This window comes from Elaeis guineensis, chromosome 15, assembly GCF_000442705.2.
Source record: "Elaeis guineensis isolate ETL-2024a chromosome 15, EG11, whole genome shotgun sequence".
Lineage (NCBI taxonomy): Eukaryota > Viridiplantae > Streptophyta > Magnoliopsida > Arecales > Arecaceae > Elaeis > Elaeis guineensis.
In genome coordinates this window covers 65,630,323-65,650,861 of record NC_026007.2, presented here as the reverse complement: position 1 = coordinate 65,650,861, position 20,539 = coordinate 65,630,323, and the positions used below count along the sequence as shown (strand labels likewise).

At 37.1% G+C, this 20,539-nt stretch overlaps 1 protein-coding gene across 1 annotated transcript; it reads left to right on the top strand.

The window, feature by feature from the left end:
• Window positions 1-1,350: 1,350 nt before the first annotated feature.
• Window positions 1,351-20,195, top strand: LOC105058489 (glucose-6-phosphate isomerase 1, chloroplastic). Its single transcript, XM_010941439.4, has 14 exons — window positions 1,351-1,981; window positions 3,624-3,746; window positions 8,339-8,437; window positions 8,551-8,634; window positions 10,741-10,884; window positions 10,966-11,031; window positions 11,143-11,211; window positions 11,309-11,416; window positions 13,512-13,564; window positions 13,651-13,789; window positions 16,845-17,001; window positions 17,094-17,172; window positions 17,904-17,970; window positions 19,957-20,195. The coding sequence occupies exons 1-14, from the start codon at window positions 1,442-1,444 to the stop codon at window positions 20,089-20,091; spliced, it is 1,863 nt and encodes a 620-aa protein (XP_010939741.1). The 5' UTR covers window positions 1,351-1,441; the 3' UTR covers window positions 20,092-20,195.
• Window positions 20,196-20,539: the final 344 nt, after the last annotated feature.

The following is a 20,539-nucleotide window of genomic DNA, read 5'->3' as shown; positions in this document are numbered from 1 at the left end:
ATTTTTTTCAAATTATTTTTAAAATACAATATGAAGATGTGATAAATTATAATAAAATTTTTTATAATGGATAATTTTTTATTGCACATCAAGAAATCAGCTTTAATAATAGCCAAGAGCATTAATACCAATATTGTTAATCTACATTGTATATCAAGTAATGATTTTAATGATAATTAAGTACATTAATATCCACATCCACATAACTAATAGACCCGATACAAGCTGGTCTCTATTTTAGATGTATGATAGATGTTCATCCTCATTATCCAACTTTTTCTAGTGGAGTCTGAAATAATTTCATCATAAATATCATGGATCTTATGCATACATTAGACTCTTTAGACATGTCTTCCCTTCATTTATTTCACAATGTTCTCATGAACAAATCTCCATGGAAAGGACAACTTTTACGTGGCAACTTAGCAACAACATGTCACATTTCAGCTGTGAGCATCCAACATCCTGGTTTTCATCGACAATGCTACTCTCATCACATAAGTGTTCTAAGGACACTTGAATGCTGGTGTTCAACACGTCACCTACTATTCTTGTCAACCTTGCATTGCTCGACATGATGCCGTAGACAACCAAATCACATTGGCAAGGACGGCATATCTGGCATTGACAAAATTATTTCCACCTACCCTTCTACTCGCCACCATTGTCAATCCTTTGAATTGAAATATGTTAAAATTACATAAAATATGAAAGGTCACTTAACAATAGTTCGAGTTAAGATGCAACATTAATATGCTCCGTATTAAAAATTCCAATTGGAGGGCAAATGCCCCTTCAAACAAGATACCAACCTAACAATGACACCAACCTTCCCGTCCTTTTCCACGTATGGTTATCCACCGTGGGATTTGACGCGGTCCAATTGCACCTGGTGCATGCAATACGGAGGCCTATTTTTGCCGCCTGACGGCTTCACGAAGGGCCCTTTCACTCTAAAAAAGGAAAAAAAAAAAGTGTCCCTTGTAATTGTCTCGGCCCAGAGATATTTTCTCTGCTAATTTTTTTTAGTGCCGGCGATGGTAAATCACAAGCTAACAAGCGGCGACGGAACATCCAATAGTACCCTGCCAACTAAGCAAAATATCAGTATTTTAAGCTAAAGATCACAGCCGTCGATTTGTTGGGCCATCCATCCCATCAAACCCATCACGTTCCTTGTGAATATCTGCCCCTGGCCCCTCTCGAGTCAACTTCTCACCTCTCGCATAAAGCCAACGCCAGCCAGCGACGCCACCCACACGTGCGAACCCTTCTCGCCGTCTCTCCCACGTACCACCGGCCTCTCTGGGCTCCGTTTCTCCGTCCGCATTTAAGCCGTACCCCCCTCAACCCAAGCTCTCACGCCTAGCCGCTGTCGGGCCCAAAGCCGTGAGCGCTTCTCTTTCTTGTTCTCTCCGCGCCTCCTCTCTCTCAATCTCCCATGGCTTCGATCTCCGGCGTTTGCTCGCCTTCTTCCACTCTCCGCCCCCGCCGATCTCTCCTTTCCTCCAAATCACTTCGCCGGGATACGATATCGCTGCCGATTGGCCCCTCCGTTCGCCTCCGCCACGCCCGGCCGCCTCAGTCCATCGCGGACCTTTCCCGATCCACAGACGGCACCAGCGCCGCCGAGGCGCCGGTGGAGAAGAAGGTGGGGGCCATCGAGAAGGACCCCATCAACCTCTGGCACCGGTACGTGGACTGGCTCTACCAGCACAAGGAGCTGGGACTCTACGTCGATGTCAGCAGGATTGGGTTCACGGACGAGTTCTTTGAGCGGATGGAGCCGTTGCTCCAGAAGGCGTTCCGGGCGATGCAGGATCTTGAGAAGGGGGCGATCGCGAACCCCGATGAGGGGAGGATGGTGGGGCACTACTGGCTGAGGAGTCCGAAGCTCGCGCCAAACTCGTTCTTGAGGTTGCAGATCGACAAGACGCTTGATGCAATCTGCAACTTCGCTGATGAGATCATCAGTGCCAAGGTCAGTCCATTCTTCTCTTGACTGTTTGGCTGTGGTTCATTTCGATGGCAAGCAAATCGTGTTGAATCCTTTCCACCCATCGTGGGCAAAAGGGTTTGAAAGAAGGATAACAAGCCAAATGCAAAAGATATGAGGCCCCTGATTGTTCGAAATAAAAGGAAAATGGAAGATAAGAGGAAGGAACAAGGTTTGGCGTATGCTTTAGTGGCTGAAATTGGGAAAAAAACGCCACCGAAATCTGACTTTGTGGTGTTCTAGAGGATCACAGGTGCTTTAAGACTTTTCTTGATCTTACACCTGATGAGTCAGTTACCTAAAGACTTACCAGGTATGAGGGTCATTTGACATGCCATGGTTTTGGTTCTAAGGCCATCCCTACCTAATGTTCCACATCATAGGATGAACAAAACTGAAAACATGGAGCTGAAATGGCAGGCTGATGAGCTTCTATGGAAGCACTTTGTTAGACAAAATTTGAGTCCATCAGCTACCCCCACAATGCTCAAACCAAAGAAAGATGACATTTGGAGGATTTGCTGACAACGAAGTCATACCTTAAAAAAAAAAAGGAAAAGCCTAGGCTTGATGGCCTGTTGAATATGATGGCATGATTTGTCTTTGGGGTGGTTACCGCAAAATTTATATTTAACGAGGTGAAGAATGGAAATTGACGTTCAAGACAAAAAAATGTGTCATATGGCTGGTCGTGCCCTTTGGGCAAACTAGTTATCTAGGTAGATTCATTACAATTATGCCGATCATCCTTTGATTGGTCATTTCCTAGTGGTCTATTTTGATGATATCATCCTTTATAGCAAAACCCAGGGTCACATCTTCATATTTGTCAGGTTTTTAAGGTTCTTTGCTAAGTGAAACTATAAATTGATTTAAAGAAGTGTTCATTCAAGTGCCATAAATTATTTCCTAAGTTTGCAGCATCCTTTGAAAGGTTTGCATCTGACCTCGAAACTTGTATGCCATTAAAGAGATGGCTACATTTTAGAACATTCATGAAATTTGATGTTTCCAGAGGAGTTCATTAAACACACGAAGCTCGAGTGCTGCAACTCCCCGACTTCTTGAAAGTCTTTTCAGCATGCACAGCATAATATTTCTTAAATTGTTTAAGAAAAAAAATCCTGACTAAAATGGAACCTGAACTTTAAAAAAATAAAAATATTGCAATTGGTGCACAAAACTACCAATTGAGAGCAAAGGGTTATAAAGTTCTTGAAGCTAGGAATAGCTTGTTTCTTGAGAAATAGGACATATTAAGAAATGTATCCAAGGAAAAAAGGAGTAGCATTGAATATTGATGTTTACTTAATACTAATGGATAGGATGGGAAACCTATTTCTGATGATTTAGTTTTTAAACTTTATAGTGAATTGAGGCTGCTACAAGACATGCTAAATTGATGAAATGCTCTCATTTTCTCTGAACATTTCAACATTCATAACTGCATTAATTAGGGGGGAAATCCTCTTTGATACTAGTTCTGCTAGTTGTTTGTTCTTGTCCTAGTGCTACGTATATAAGAACTGCATTATTTACAATTTGTGTCCCATAGTTTCTGTTTTTTTCTTCCATTTTCACCCAGAAGTTTGTTTTCATCATTTTATCGACTTTCAAACAAAAACAGATTAAGCCTCCGTCTTCTCCAGCTGGTCGCTTTACCCAAGTGCTTTCCGTGGGAATTGGAGGTTCAGCTCTAGGGCCTCAGTTTGTTGCCGCGGCACTCGCCCCTGACAATCCTCCTCTCAAGGTATGCCTCCTATTTTATGATTTTTTTAAATTATTATTTAATTAAATTAAATTTCACTAGGTCAGCTGACATAAGCAGGAAATTTGGATTCTGGAAGTTATGTTTACACTTTACATAAATTTTCTTAACTGATGATTGCAATTATATGGTATATGTTTTGCATACCAATCATTACTACCCACCTATGTATGTGTTTTTGGACTCGTTCAGTATAGAGGGACTTGATATATGCCTATCCTTTTTTCCTCTATTTTTTATTCTTTCCACTTTTCCATGCTTGTGCTTGTCAGGCAAATATTTAAATACACTATTTTGCATCTTTTTGAAGCTTATAAAACTACAAATTATATGCCCATGCAGTAAAAGAGGTGACAGCTGTGGTCTTGATTTCTGTTGACATGTTGAAGGAATGCATCAAAACAAGTTAAATAAGAAGGATGGCCTTGGAAGCTTGTTTGCTATTTGAGCCTTTTGGAGGACAATGTACCAATTTTTTTGAGTGAGTGGAACTGTGGAAATTTCCGATAGACCCATCAAGCATGTTTTTCTATGCTGATCACAAGTTCCATAGTTTCCACTTACAAATTATGAGCTATGACATAATTTCATAATCCAATGTAAGCTTTCATAATTTTTAACACTTCTAAACTCAGAATTCTTAGATTCAAAAGGAGGTTTCTACAAAACTAGATCCACACAATTCTTTTAGGAGATGGAAGCATGTTGATTGTTGGGTAACTTGACATGGTGCATGGTAACACAATTCTTTTAAAAGGTGAAGGATTTGTCTCTAAATTGACAATCTTGGACCAACTTATATTTAATATTAAACATTAAAATTATAGTTTTATGATTCTTTTAGGAACCTCTCCCTCTTGCTGGGATAAGAATATCCTAGTTAAATTAAAATCAGTACCCTATTCTCTGGACATCCAGGTGTTCTAAATCTGCTTCTTTTCAAATGATAAACTCTTATTGCATCAAACATTTTCCACCCAAACCTGCCTTTTTTTTAAATGTAAAGTCCAACAAAAGTTAAAGGGAGAAAATGAATCAGAAATCATTGCAGATTGTTTATACTTGACAAATTAAATACCCACAAAATTTTCTGCTAATGACAAAGAAAACTAACATTTCTCCCATATATTTGCCGAAATATTATCCGGAAGAATACCAAAAGTGCATAGAATGCTACTTGCCTAGGTTTGAACTTGATGGGCTTTTGACCTGCACTAAGTGGGCAGTTCAAACATGGGCTGCCTGAGCACATTAGGTACATTATAAATCCTCTTGAGCATCATGATGAAATGCAGAAGCTGAGGAGAAATTATAAATGTATTTGTATGATAGAATTGGTTCATAGCATGTTCTCTAGTTGGTTGCATTGTGTATTATCAATGCGCGCATGTGGAATTTGATGGGATCCTACATATTGTAATATTCATTTGATGGGCATATTGTAATATTTGTTTGATGGGAGAAGGCAATGTAAATATGTTATTCAGCTCCTCATGTTGTTTTTTTCTCATAATTTCACCGTTAACATATGGTGGTGGGTCTAATTTGCAATGTTTATGAAAAAATCTGAGGTACTCCATTGATTAATGATGAATCAAGATCTCACACTATGGATTGCCAATATTCTATATGGGCAATGCATTCGAAAAGAAGAATGATGGATGGATGTGATGCCATATGATTCTAGATTTTTTTTAAAAAGTTGTGTAAATTGATATACGTACTTGCATTGTGGTTAGTGCGCCTCTTGCATCTCTTACTAAAAAGGAGATATTTTAGAGGTGATGGTTGGATGAAGTTGTAATTGTCTGTGGGAGTGAGCAATATGAAAGAGGACTAGCATTGATAACTTGTGGATGTATGTATTTGCATGGACAACTAGGAATAGTACATCTTATCTCATGGTGATATAGAAGGTCATAAGTACCTGATGTAGGACAGAAGAAGAAAGAGAGAGAAGAAGTAGAGGAGGGATGAGAAGAGAAGAAGGAGAAGAAGGCAAAGGGAGAGGGCAACTCAATATTCTGTATTCTCAATAATTTAAGTTGTATTCTCAATTAACATAGCAATGATTTATATAGACAATGTAAAACCCTAATAGGTGTCTACATAAAAATAAAATACCAAAGTTCACATACAATTCTAATCCTAGAGTCCACAAAATTCTAGATTCAAAATCCTATTGGCCCTATCAGGATATCTAGCATGCTGGTCAATTGATCCATGATGGACTCTTCCTAGACAGTCATGAACTGGATGGCAGTAGTGATGGCAACAAATCTATGATCTGAGGATAGTGAAGAGGCTATGACAGTGGTGGTTGATTGAGTTTTGCTCTAATATCAATTGATGTAGGACAAACGAAGAAGGAGAAAGAAGAAGAAGAAGAGGAGGGAAGAGGAGGATGAGAATAAGGCAAAGGGAGAGGACGACTCAATATTCTGTATTCTCAATAATTTAAGCTGCATGCTTAAACATAGCAACGGATTTATATAGACAACCCAAAATCCTAATAAGAGTCTGCATAAAAATACAATACTAGGGTCCACAAAATTCTAATCCTAGAGTCCATAAAATTCTAGTTCCAAATAAAAATAAAATTTCTTAATTTTCAAATAAAATTAAATTTCCTCATTTTTATATTTGTGCCTAACATGAGTGCACATAGATTCTTATTAATGGATGGTCCTCCATCAGTAGCCTTCCATTATATTGAATGCACTCCTTTGAATTGTATCTTTCTCAAGAGTTAAGGATGAAGTGCATATTGCAATAAAGGGAGTACTTAAATTCCAAACAGATTTTCTCAAGAGAGAAGAGGAGGAAGCTTCCATTTCAGGTGAAACATATGGACATGCAAGTCAAGTCCTGTTAATTGGTTTGGATTTCTCAATTGACAATTTTGAAATTTCAATACAATTAGCTTACTTTAAGGTCTATAAAACACAATGCTTATTGAAATAACTCTTTATTCGGTAAAACACATTTAGCATTAAGGCTAGTTATAACTAAAAGACTTGTAAAGGTTTTTTTTTGCTTGACTGGTAATAAATAAAAAGAATTTATGTGGTTGAAAGCAAATGTCTGAGTGTGGGAATTGTTGGATGATGGGCTTGAACAGGATTTCGTAGGCCTGAGCCGGTTGAACTTGGACTACATCATCTTGCTTAAGAATTAGACAGCAGTTTGGATGGGACATGACTTTATTCTTGGTGGTGAATGATTATTTTGGCCTAAAATGATGAAAGAAATTACTTAAATATCATTTACTTTTACAATGTATGCCAGGGAAGGGTGACTCCAAAAATGCAGGATTGTATCAATTTTTGCGCATAATGCTTTGTGGAAGATTGAATTTAGACTTTGACTTGGGACTTCATGGACATAAACTACTATAAAGACAGTTAAGGTGGCTATGGACAAATTGTTCATGGTGACTCATTTTGGTGCTTGTGTGAATATATGGATGCATACTATGTTGTTTATTGATGCTTAAAAGAGGTAGTTTGTCTAAATTGGTTTCCAAGATTCATAGCTTTAGATTGAAACCCAAAGTCTGTTACTCACTTTGGGAGGTTCCTGTGGCCGATGATGGCTACAAAACTAAAATATGATTCCAAGATCATAAGGCATATTTAGAAAATTTTATGTGAAGTTTATTGGGAAAGTAGTGTGATTTGGTTCAAATCATATGTCTTATTGATCATGGTCCAACAAGGTTATTGGATCTGACACTTGTATCTCCTACCAGAAAACCAAGCTATCTAGAAGAGGATATGAATAGGGCATATCACACTACTTCATCAACAGATGAATAAGCAACCAGCCAACTGCTGTCTATAAACAATGAACGGGCAATCAACCAGCCAGTGCAAGAAATTCAAGGATAAGAAATCGGTTATGACTTTCTTTAGACTAGGAGAAATTGGTTATGATGCATATAGGCTGGAAGTTTCCATAACATGTTTGAGCATTTCATATCTATAAGAGCCTGAAGGCAGTTTCTGATCATGGTAAGTTTCTCTAGTAATGATGGGGAACTTGAGAATAAGTTCTTGACAAGGATAGTTGGTGCTGCACAAGTTACACTAAGAGCCTGAAGACGTGAAGTATACAAGGCACCGATATAATAGGTATTATTGATTGGACATTTGAGCTGAAAAATTGTTCCTGTTTCTGGATGCTACTCGAAGCTGCACTAACACAACTTTGAATTGAATCAAATATCTAGTCTATGTGCTATGTGACTTTGATTTAGTTTTTGATCCAGTTACAGTCCGGCACTTATAATTACTTGTTATAATCTTTAACATAAAGATCCTTTTTGTATCACTCTTTATTTTGACTTTAAAAGCACGCCAAGGTCACCCAGTTGCCTTTTTTATATTTGCATAAAATTCATCATCTTTTGTTTTCTCTAACACACACATCACGTAATATTTGATCAGTTCTATGGTCTTTGTCAGTGACCTGTAATACCTCATTTATCATTTTAGGAGTTTTATCAGTGTTTTACAAGTATTGCTGGGCTGACATGCTAATTTTTCTCTGTTCCTATTCTCTAAAATGTCCAGATAAGATTTATTGACAATACTGATCCAGCTGGAATTGATCATCAAATTGCACAACTTGGTCCTGAGCTAGCATCAACACTTGTAATTGTGATATCAAAGGTTTGTATAGAAGTGATTTCTGTCTTCTGAGATTTGTTTTTGGCAGTCTTATTTTGATTGGTGCTTTTAAACAATATTTTTGTGAAACCTTTAGCTTTCCTTTGTAATCTCAGAGTGGAGGCACCCCTGAAACCCGGAATGGTCTGTTGGAAGTACAGAAAGCCTTTAGAGAAGCTGGGCTAAATTTCTCAAAACAGGTTTTTATCTCAGTTTTTTTTTTTTTACTGCCTTTATTTTTTCTTTCTCCATTTCATTGATGGATATGTACATTCTTTTCCTTGCTGCGGGCTTATGGATACCTGGTGACCATATGTTTTATCATATGTGTGTCTGTGTCATGTCCAACATCCCAATCATTTAGGGTCAGTGACATATTCATGAAAATGTAAACAAGGTAGTTACTTTTTGTGTTTTATACTGAGCCATAGCCATAGCCATAGACATTACCATGAAGCTCTGTTCCACATATTTGTTGTTGGCTTTATGGATCCTTATTAGCCAAGCGTTCCTTCTTAGGGCCATCTTGAATGTTATTTCATGCAGTTTGCATCACGTTTATAGTTTAATGTGACTTTTATGATTGGAAGTTATCCTTATGCCAACTTTCCACCATTCCCATCCCCCGTGTTTCATACCATATTTCACATAATTATTAAATTTTAAATATCTTTGTGGGGTAGTTCTCACCTCTTATTCAAGTATGCAAATTATGCATACTATAGGATAGATTTCCTTTGCAGAAAACTTATAATCCGAAATCTCTTGTTTTGTTGTTTTGGTTTGGTGCTCAGCAACATGTTGATATTCCTCTGTATTACTTATGTACCACAATTGTATTGCATGCACTCTTGTTTCAGGTGAGCATGGGATGGTACTTCTAGTAGGCTTTCTTTAGATAAGCCAGAAAATGGCAGTCACCATGCTGGTCCTAAGGTTTTAAAATGAAAAGGATAAAAGCACTATGGGTAATTTGCTAGATTAACTGAGAAGATAACCCTGTTTTGATGCTGAATAGCTAACTGGGGGCAAGATACCTTTAACCATAGGTGACCACACCTTAGATATCCATGGGTTAGAAATATTTTTTTCGGTTGACATTCCAGGGTTTGTGGGATAAGTTGTGAAAAAAGTGAAAAAGTAAAGTGGGTGAAGAGAGAACTTCTTGTTAAACATATTTTAATCCTGTACCCCTGCTCTCCATCTTCGTACTCAACCAGATTAAGACACTTTTTGGCGTATTGACCAGCTAACTTTAACACCCCATTTTTTGCGTGTTTGGCTGGTTAAATGGATAATCATCACTTAACTACTCCCGAACCATATTCCAAACAGGGCCTTATGAATGTCATGTTGGCAGCTGATTGGGTAAAGAAGGGCCTATTATGAAGTTGTGATGGTTTATTCATATGCAATCAAGACCAATGAGGTCTCCAAATGGCATATTGGTTTTGTATTTCTTGAAACATCTGAAGAGAGGTGGAGGAAGAGTTAAGGGCCAAATGAATGTAGCTTGTATTGATGTAGATGATGGTCCTTCACAGATAAAAATGGTTAAGAGAATTAAGCTGATCCAAATAGATGGGATAGGTCTTTTGTTTGAGGATTATGACTGTGATTAAAAGGTGAGTGTGAGTGTGATCCTTTTTTTCCGTTTAAGAGAAGAAATATATAATATGTCCCTTGTGGCACACACTTAGTAACTTTGCTATTTCTTCTAACTTAATCAACACAAATGCTTGGATTGTGTCTAAGGGTATTAGTGTGACCATAAGCACTCTGCCTGGTTGAGTATTAGCAGAGACTGCTGAGTGTACTTTCATTATGTGAGGTGTCTTCATTTTGTTTCTGCCTCTTGCTAAAGCATACTCCAAATAATTAGTTACAAATGATGTTCGTCAAACAGAGGAGTGTAATTTTTGTCACTGTTTTGGGTGTTACAGTAATTGACATTGTAGACTCGATTCCATGGTAGATGAAGGTAAGGCTTGGTTCTGGATCCTATTTTCAGCAGGAATATCAGAATGGTTGCTTCACTGCTTGCCTCTTCTGGGGCATTTTAAATTTAAAATTTGAAGCGTACATGGCATTCAGTCTCTGATTCTGCTATGCTGAGTAGCCAACTAACATGTTTGCTATTTTAATTTAGACATTTGTTTTGCCATAATGATTTCCTTTAAATAGGTTAACTAGTAGTCACAAATGTCTGCATTTTCCATTCAAAACTTTTGATAAGAAATAATAGGTTGAAATATCTATTCTTTTCTGCTCTGTAATCTAGTATCTGAAGCAGAACTCTTCTGCAGGGTGTTGCAATCACTCAAGAAAATTCCCTATTAGATAACACAGCTAGGATAGAGGGCTGGTTGGCAAGATTTCCTATGTTTGATTGGGTGGGTGGCAGAACCTCAGAAATGTCTGCAGTTGGTTTGCTTCCGGCCGCACTTCAGGTATGTTCCTCTCTTGCTACTATTGTTCGGATTTAAATGCAAAATGTTTGGACTTATTCTTGATAATTTTCTACCACCTAGGGCATTGACATTAATGAAATGCTTGTTGGTGCATCATTGATGGATGAGGCAACTCGGACAACTGTGGTATGTATCTTCTACATTACCAGCAACCTTGTAGTTTGTTAATTGTAACCTTTTGTTTCATATCAAATTTGTACACATTCTTTTTTTATTATTCTTTAATATCTTATCCAGGTGAAGAATAATCCAGCAGCCTTGCTTGCTTTATGTTGGTATTGGGCTTCTGATGGAGTGGGATCCAAGGTTTATAATTTTTTGTTCACTTCGTTCATTTGTATTATATGTTCTATTCTCATATTGCCACATTCAACTTATCTGCATTAATCACCTGTTTCAACAGGATATGGTTGTACTTCCTTACAAGGATAGCCTGCTACTCTTTAGTAGGTATTTACAGCAGTTGGTCATGGAATCACTTGGAAAAGAATTTGACCTTGATGGAAATCGGGTATTTATATCATCTCTTGTTGGATTCTTTAATCGGTTCCAAGTATTGCTCGCACAATTTTCTTCTTTAGCATAAGCAGCAGTGCTTGGTATATAGTGAAACTGGCTTCTCTGAGGTTGTTAGGAACTTCAGCTTTTATATGTGGGGTTGACTTGTGAATCCTTTCAAGACATTCATTCCAATCACAGGCAGTTTATATTTTCAATTTCCAACTTCTGCAATCCTTCCCCTGTCATATACTTTATTCTTTCTTGACCTTCTTTGACACGTTGGATCTGCTTTTTCACATTTGGACCACTGCAGTGCTTTAGTTGCATGTAACTATTCTGTTTTATCATGTTCGCAACCAATTAATTCTTAACTGGTGCAATTTTGATTCCCTCTTAATTACTTGCTTCTCCCTTTATCTGTCCTCAATTTATCGCACATCAATCTCTTAGCATAGCCACCTGTATGATTCAATTTTATATTTTGGGCCCTCTTTTATGGTTTAACATTTCTCACTCCATGCAACAATGTTGGGCAGGTTATCATACGTAAGTTCAGTCTCATTGGCATGTGGCAGTCATGCACAAAATCCAGAAGCATCTTTTCTCTTCATTTGCATTGTTTTATTATGTAAATTTTCAATATATCTTTCTTCTTCTGTGAAGTAGACTCGAAATGATCACAATAATTACACAGTAGGATATCTTCTGGCTTTGTAGTTGCAACAGTGATTAGGCAGAATCTTAAAGGTAGTGAAGGAGCTCAAGACCTTGTGTTCGGTATCAATGGTATAGATTGCTTCAAACGAATGATGGTTGAAGCAGAAGCGTGGAGTGAAGAGGCCATAACTGTAACCTCTTTGTCAATCTAAATTAGTATATCACAGGAAAAATGCACAAATCGAATTTGAAGAGATTTTATAGGTTCCATATGGCATCACACAGCAAACAAATAGACATTACAGGTAGACTGTGGAAGCCTTGTGAGGGGGATCAAATTTGTTTTTATTTAACACTGTCTTTGCTACAAAGAAACTTACTGCTTTGCCTGATTGCAGTGTCCACTATATTTCCCCTTTGGTTTGTTGATTTCATGTTATATATCTTAATTTGGCTTCTCCTTTTATGTATATGTGGTTGTTGTGAAGAGACATCTTTATTTACTTTTTTTTATTATTTTTACTTGGAATTTTGATTCCTTTTTTTTTTGGATGGTCTTCAGTTTGACTCATTGACCTAGTCTTAGATAAGCTCATTATCTCTGTGTGCATGGGAAATTGGGTAAGAATCCTTTGATCGCAGGGATTACTCTTTGAAGATCAACACAAATAGAAGCAAACTGGATTGAAGAACCCTTTGTTTGGTGAAGGAAGATCTCTTCAAGAAATTTTGTTAATATGTTAAAATGCTACCCATACAATGTATTAGACGTATATATAGGACATTCCCTAACCTAATTCGGGTAGTAAACCCGATACAAATCATACTAGAAATAGGACTCAGTAATAAGGAAACACACTTGAATTATTCTATTACAAATATAGAAACCAGGCTAAGTCTTTGCCCACAAATCCACTGGCTCCTGCAAAGCTTCGCATGGTCCAAATGGTCATAGTACCTGCTGGCTGCACCCTATGTTGCATCAGAACTCCACTCTCACGTTTCTTCTCCTACTTTCTAGTTCCTTCATTTCTCGCTTTCTGTGTATTGTGGTGAATATATCAATCTTTTTTCATTGCTTTTCTTTACTAGATGGTTGAAAGAAAAAGATTGGTGTACTCTCTTCTTCATTTCTGTGCACCCTAGAGGAGCATTAGTGAGGCTTAGGTTGCTCTGTCAATGGAGAAGATTGCTTGAAATTTGTGCACCAAAGGGCATGGGTATTTGAGTTTGGATCTAGGCTTCTGTAAAACACTATTTTTTAAAGTTTTTTCTAATCATCTAAATTCAATTGTATTCTGATTTGCAAATATTTCTGCTTTATGATAATTTGTCTTCTATTTCTTACTGTATTACATTTCAGACACAACATTGTTATGAAAGAAATGTTTAACTATATTACATGGTTTGATATCTTTACTCTCATAACAACCTTCCTTTCCTGACAGGTTAATCAAGGACTCACTGTGTATGGAAATAAAGGAAGCACTGATCAGCATGCGTGAGTTTTCACCCGACTTTCATTTGTTGTTCTCTTGCATATTGAAGAAATTGATATCTGACATGCTCTTACCTTCTTGATGACAGCTACATTCAACAACTGAGAGAAGGGGTCCACAACTTTTTTGTTACATTCATTGAAGTATTGCGTGACAGACCCCCTGGTCATGACTGGGAACTTGAACCCGGAGTTACTTGTGGCGACTACTTATTTGGAATGCTACAGGTTAGCTTTTAAGTTTGTTATCTGAAACTTGGAGCTGATTATAATAATCTACTTTTAGTTAATTGCTTCCTCTAGGCTTATGGTCAGTAAAAAGTGTTGATGCAAGTTATTTGTTCTTGTGTCTTGGACAAATTTTCCATATGTTATGTTTTAGATTTGACTATTCATAAAGATTGACTAAATTTGTTAAGTATTATGTAGGTAACAGTTATATAATTTTGCTGGAGTTAAAAATATATGCTTAGGTAGTATTCCTTTTCCCTTAAACTCTCTGTAAGTCATGTATGGAAGACATTGCCAAAATCAATAAAAAGTCCTCTATGTGAATGTTTTTGGGGTTTCTTGGGCTTGCTTCTTAATGGTGGTGGCCAGATGCTGAAGTTGGAAGGAGAGGAGCAGATGGCTGAAAAGGAGATAAAGTGGGACGACCATCTCCATAAATGTTACCTGTATTCAGAATGTCTTTTTAATAAGACTCAATTTTCTCCCACAATTCAGGATGGGATTGATTCTAACTTTATTATGTATTTATGTGTACTCATAGGAGGAAAGTTATGGTCACATCTGCTAGATGAGGGTTTTACTGTGATAGGGATAAACATGGATTGGGGGTGGGTCAGCTGGTCAACTTTGACCCTGAGATGAAGATGTGGGGTCAGGACTTGGATAGTACTTGGAAGATTGAAGCCAAATAAGTGTCCCTCTTCCTCCTTTCTTCACATGCATCAGACATACCTATTGCTCTCTCTATACAATACCCATCATATTGTTAATTGTTGATGCATATGTATGACCTAGAATCCATGTCCAATGCATATCCCTTACTAGAATATCCAGCCTCTTTTTCATGTGTCTGTTAAACAAGAGCTGTTCAATTTGGATGCAAAGCATTTGTTTTTCCGAATGGGATGTTGGCTTCGACAATGAGATATAGAGTTGGTTCTCTAAGGGGTAATGACTCTTTAGGTAAATTGTGTTTTCTCTTATCTGTTGTTATGTGCATTAGATGTCCTTCCAGCCTGTTTCTATAAACAGCTTATCCTAGTGTTTGATTGCCCATATATGTTGTTTTAAGTGGGTTACATGCATAGGTGGGTGAAAATGCTACAAGATTTACAATGTGAAGGCATGGTCAAATGTAAAAGCCAGTCCTTGATATTGGAATATCAAGATACCAGATTTTCAGATATCATTAAGATTGTCAAAGTGCTAATCATATTAAACTGCAATGATGGGTAATTGGAACTACTATTATATTTAATAGGTTGTATGCATGGCTTATTATGTTTTTGAATTTTGAAGCTTCTCTTACTCTGAACCTTCTCTTACTTTTTGTCCTCAAAAAGGTATTTAAATTAGAATTTTGTTCCCAAGCTATCTTTTCTTATCACGGGTGTTAGATGTGCATTTACACTTTCTTTTGGTATAGTCAGATGTGCAATTAACAGATACAATGTTCAGACAGCAGAGTTTGACTATTGCTATGATTAAATATTTATTTGTCACTCGTGTCATGGCACATTTTTTTCCTTTGTGTTTGTGGCATTGTGTTGAAGTTATATTGTAGTTAACTGATTTATGTCAATAGGCCCTTGTATGTATCAAGGTTCTAAAAACTGGTGGAAAGGGTAGGTATAAGTGGTACCATACTGTTCCAGCAGAGTGTTGGTACCCGGTACCATACTGGTTTCTCAAAAACCTGTTACACCCACTGGTACTGTTTTTTAAAACTTTGGTATGTATGCTACCAAGCATTACATATCTCTTCAAATTTTTTATCAGTGATTGTCCTAACTCCATGGCCGCCTACTTTTCAATTTTTTTAAACAAGTCTATTTCTTTAGGAACTCTGCATATAGGTGATTTTTGCATTGAGCACTGATCACTGTGTTGTTTGATACCAATATTGTTATTCTCGAAAACCTTAATGAACAGACTTTATTGCATCCCCCTGGGTCAAATTTATGGATTGAATTATGATCTATTAAAATATGAGAACAGTTATTACTGACTCTCACATCCTGATATCAGAATTGTAAGATACCTCACTAGTGAGCTAGAGAGGGGCAAGTATGAAACTTACAAGGCTAATTGGCAGGTAATCTTGCAGTTGGAGAGAGAAACATATCCAAGAGAAATAATGTTGGAAAAGAAAGCAAAATAGCCCCCCTCTCTCTCCTTTTTCTCCTTCCGTTGGCAGATGCATATACGTCCTAACCTATGTAAGTCACCACTTCAGCCCTTTATCCAAGGAGGGAAAGAAATAAGAAGAATGAGAATTATATTTTCTTGTTCTTCCTTATTTACCATGATCAGTATGTCTTAGAAACATTCATCTAAGTCAAATCATTTGGATAGTAGCAACCATGCATGTAAGCAAACTTCTTCTGTTGTTTAAGAGATCTATTTAATTTGCATGTTGATGCCTAGGTAAGTAGTCCAAAAACCTTTCCTTTTCCTTTGTAGCGATTTTGGCCAATATAGATTGCAATGAAAGCTGTGGCAGCATCAGAGCAAGTCATGTAGCGGCGATGACTGCTTTCTTATAAGTAGCTCAGGGCCCTAGTTTGTGTCATTGAGTTAGCTTTGACATAGTTTTGGCATGCCTGAGTGTGATGCTGCTTTGCATGTCCTAAGGAGGCTGGCTGCGGTCTGGCTGATGTGCTTGAGTGTTTTGCTTGGTCATGTTAGGGCCAGTTTTGTGCGACATTCTTTGATTTTATATGTACTTGTAAATCTTAATTAGTGGCAATAGTGAGATGATATAGATTAAATATTTGCTTTTTCTAGATCTTCTTGGAAGCTCAAAAAATTTTATTGCATAACATTTTTTTAATTATAAAAGGTTTGTGGTATAATCCTATAATATAAATTACTCGTGGAGCATCTTAATCATTTTGGTGATGCTTTAACTTCAACTTATGTGTCCATTTTTTTGGTATAATTCTTTTTAATATATGTAATGACACGTGTTGTATCTAATAAATCATGTACAGTAATTTCGAGATAGTTAAGAGTTTATATTTCATTGGCTCTCCTTTGTTCTCTTGCATAGGGAACCCGTTCAGCCCTTTATGCAAACAACCGTGAGTCCATCTCTGTAACAGTTCAAGAAGTGAATCCTAGATCAGTAGGAGCACTGATAGCACTTTATGAACGGGCTGTTGGGATTTATGCATCTCTGGTAAACATCAATGCCTACCATCAGCCTGGTATGTGCCTCACTGTATCTTTATGCATGTTATACGAATAATTCCAGTTCAGTGAGGCTGCTGACCTCACTCAATTTTGGCATTGATTGCAGGTGTAGAAGCTGGGAAAAAGGCAGCAGCAGAAGTATTAGCTCTTCAAAAAAGAGTTCTGGCTGTGCTAAATGAGGCCAGGTATTCATCTTCTGTTTCATTTTCTCATGTTGATTTCAGTTGTTGTCAGAATTATCTCACAATATAATTATATGTGCAGTTCTCCATGTCATGAAAGTTAACTCATATTGTGGGCATGTTTATATGTACGGTGATATTGGGATAACCTGTGATCATTTTTTTTCTTAGATTAACAAGTCTTATCTAAAGATTAGTGGAGATAAAATTAAAAGTCTCAAAAGTTAATCATATATTGAAAATATTTCATTTTCCATTGGTCCAAATAAAAATTTGTTGTTGGTTAAATGCAACTTTCTTATTCAACATCTTGATTTGATGGAATTTTTAGCACTTTCAGTCATCGTTTGTCATCTCTGGAACGGTATAGTTGAAAAGCATTTTAATCACCAAGGACACTGCTTGCATGCTGAGAAGCCCCTTAAGGATGTTTTTTTCCTTTAGACAACTCAGGTTATTGTTGCTGGGTAGCACCATGGAAATCCTATGCAAGGAATTGAAAGACTTTGTACTAATCATATACAGTCACAGATAGTCCATGAACTGATGAAATTCGGATTATGTACTTTTCTTTTGGAATGAAGTTTCTGAACTTTAGAATGTCTCCGTGTGATTTCTTGACTTGCGTTTCCCTTTTGCTGTCTTACATCACAAAAATGATCTATAGTTTATGTTTATACATAACATGATTTTTGTTCTCATTCGGCTGTAACATGATTTTTGTTCTCTTTCAGCTGTAAAGAACCTGTTGAGCCATTGACAATTGATGAAATTGCAGATCGCTGCCATGAACCTGAACAGGTAATGTTTTGCTCTAGGATTATGTTTGACATACAACTTTTCGTGTTTGAACATTGGTACTGGTTTCAATATCATAGGAGTCTTTGTGAGGTATTGAAAAAGTATTCTATGAGTTAACCAGTACTTGCACATCCATTTCATTGTCTGAAAGGTGGTCACATGATGTGGACAGCTAGGTTACTTTGGCATTTTGATGGTTGCATAGGCTGGTACGATTCAAACATATTTGTTAGTACTATATGTTCTGAAGCTTAGCCCCTTGCCATGCTTGGACATTGATGTTGTAAGGCTGTGGATGACTGTAATCATGTGCGAGGCATTTAGCTGGATATGTGGATAATCAACTTCATACAACATCTACTCTACTAAAACAAGCAAACCCCTCCATTTGAATGGTCACTTCACTCTTTTCCACTCCCCAGCTCTATAACTATTCATCTCTAATAATTACTTTAAGCTTAGTTGTTTGTCCAAGGGATATGCAAGAGAGGTGAACCTCTAAAAGCAGGATTGCAGTTATCAAGTTACATAGGTGATGGAAAAAATTCTCAATTAGATGGGGAAGCAGAAGTATCCATACCTTTCATGTGCATTAATATGCTCAGCACGAGTGTAAATATGTAAGAAACCGGCCAAAAGACATCAAAGAAATTAAAGGGCAAACAAAAAATAAAAGGTATGCTTGCATATTTATTAGGATCTATTTAACTTGATTTCATTTTTTTCTTAAATTTTATGGGACTATAAAGTGGTCATTCAAAAAATCATGCTCAGTTTTTTAAGTTAATGCAATAAGCAACTCTTCCAAAGCAGAATAATAAATATCTAGTTGGAATCAATTAATTAATAAAGAAAAATTAACAAAACATGCAAAGTAACTAATTAAGGTGTTTCAGCACCAATTCTAAAATGGAATTTGTGATATGCTTATCTGACCCACCTAATATCCTGGCTCATCCCGTGTAATACTTGACCCATGCAAGAGATTGTCTGGCATTCATAGTTATAACTGCAACTCTGGACAGCAAATCATAAACATTTGCTTATCATTTACCATGTAAACAGCCCTCTGGTTACATGATCAAGGCACCATTCTTTTCCAGGGGCCTGATTGTGGTCCACTTCCTGGTTGCTCCTCCACCACAAACACTTGCATCCATGTGGAAAAGGAAAGGTTACAAGAAAGTCAAACCTATGTTTTTCTATAACTGAGGAACAAATCATCTCCCAGTATCCCCAAATCCAGTATCTAGACCTGTATAACACACGGTCCAAATGTTGGATGAAATGCTAGAAATCCATTATTTGGCTCAGGGAAGAGTCCATGTTGGTGAGAATTTTATGATACTGAACTCATATGAGCGGATTGATTTGGGGAGAAGTAAAGTATATTTCTACCAAACAAATACCCAAAATCTCTTATAAATATGTAGGTCCAGGCCTAAACCTGGTTAGGTCAGCATCTGCAGGTTTCAATGACAACACTTCGTAGGGGAGAAAAAAAGAGTATTATATGACATCCAAATTTTATATCTAAAATATATAACTAGTGTTGCATTCTGGTTTCATTTTGTTGTGACATTGAAAATATAAAAAATATTTTAAACTTATGTTTCTTATTCTTGACACTAATGTTATATACCAAAATAGTAATTGTGCTGTGAATGTAAAGCATATCAACAGTCCAATATATATGCATCTCATTATTCTGAAAGCAGCTACCTACACTTAACTGGTCCCTCTGCTGTTCATCCAGAGCCCAACCGTCTGGTTAAGCCCTATCCATGGATCGAATGCATGGCAGGCTAATTTGTTGTGGTAGAATCCAAAGTGTTCAAACAATGTCCAGTAATAGGATAGTTATGCAACTTGAGTTTTCACTTCACTGTAGATGCGAGCATTAACTGTGCGTTGGAGCATTGCACACTGGTTCATATTATGGCATCTTCATTTTTTCACAATCTTGTGCTTTCTATTGGTTGCCAGATTGAAATGATATACAAGATAATTGCTCATATGGCTGCAAACGACAGAGCACTCATAGCCGAAGGCAGCTGTGGTTCCCCTCGAAGCATCAAAGTTTTTCTTGGAGAGTGCAATGTAGATGAGTTGTATGTGTAAGCTTTACTGCTCGTTTTTGTAAGTTTCAACAATTGAGACAAGGAAAATTTCTTTGGAAGAATAAAATAAATTCCAGTCACACATCAAGGAACATTGAAGGTAAATTTGAACCTGTTTTGTGCTCTCTTGCTGTTATTCAGACTATGAGTTAGCCTAACACGCTGTAACTTGTGACAAATATTTTTTGAAAGGGTTAACTAAGGTGCTTTAGCTCCTTGATAATGGGCGTCTTGACTCCTGGTAGGATGTGGCTAAAGTGGGTGAGAAGGCTCACAATTTGATGTTTATTTCTTTCAATTTTACTGTCTTTTGCTATGTGATTGTCTGAGCTGCAACTTCATCGTGTTCTCTATTTTGCTATAATACAATGGGATCCGGCAAATCATTCGCATTGTATGAAATATAATTGTTTATCTGTGTTAAACATTATTTTGCAGTCAGAGAGAGA

Excerpts from the sequence above, each read along its gene's own strand:
- LOC105058489 (XM_010941439.4), top strand. The coding sequence starts at position 1,442 with ATGGCTTCGATCTCCGGCGTTTGCTCGCCTTCTTCCACTCTCCGCCCC. Across the intron at positions 10,885-10,965 it reads TGCTTCCGGCCGCACTTCAG|GGCATTGACATTAATGAAAT; the intron begins GTATGTTCCTCT and ends TCTACCACCTAG. Across the intron at positions 11,417-13,511 it reads TTGACCTTGATGGAAATCGG|GTTAATCAAGGACTCACTGT; the intron begins GTATTTATATCA and ends CTTTCCTGACAG.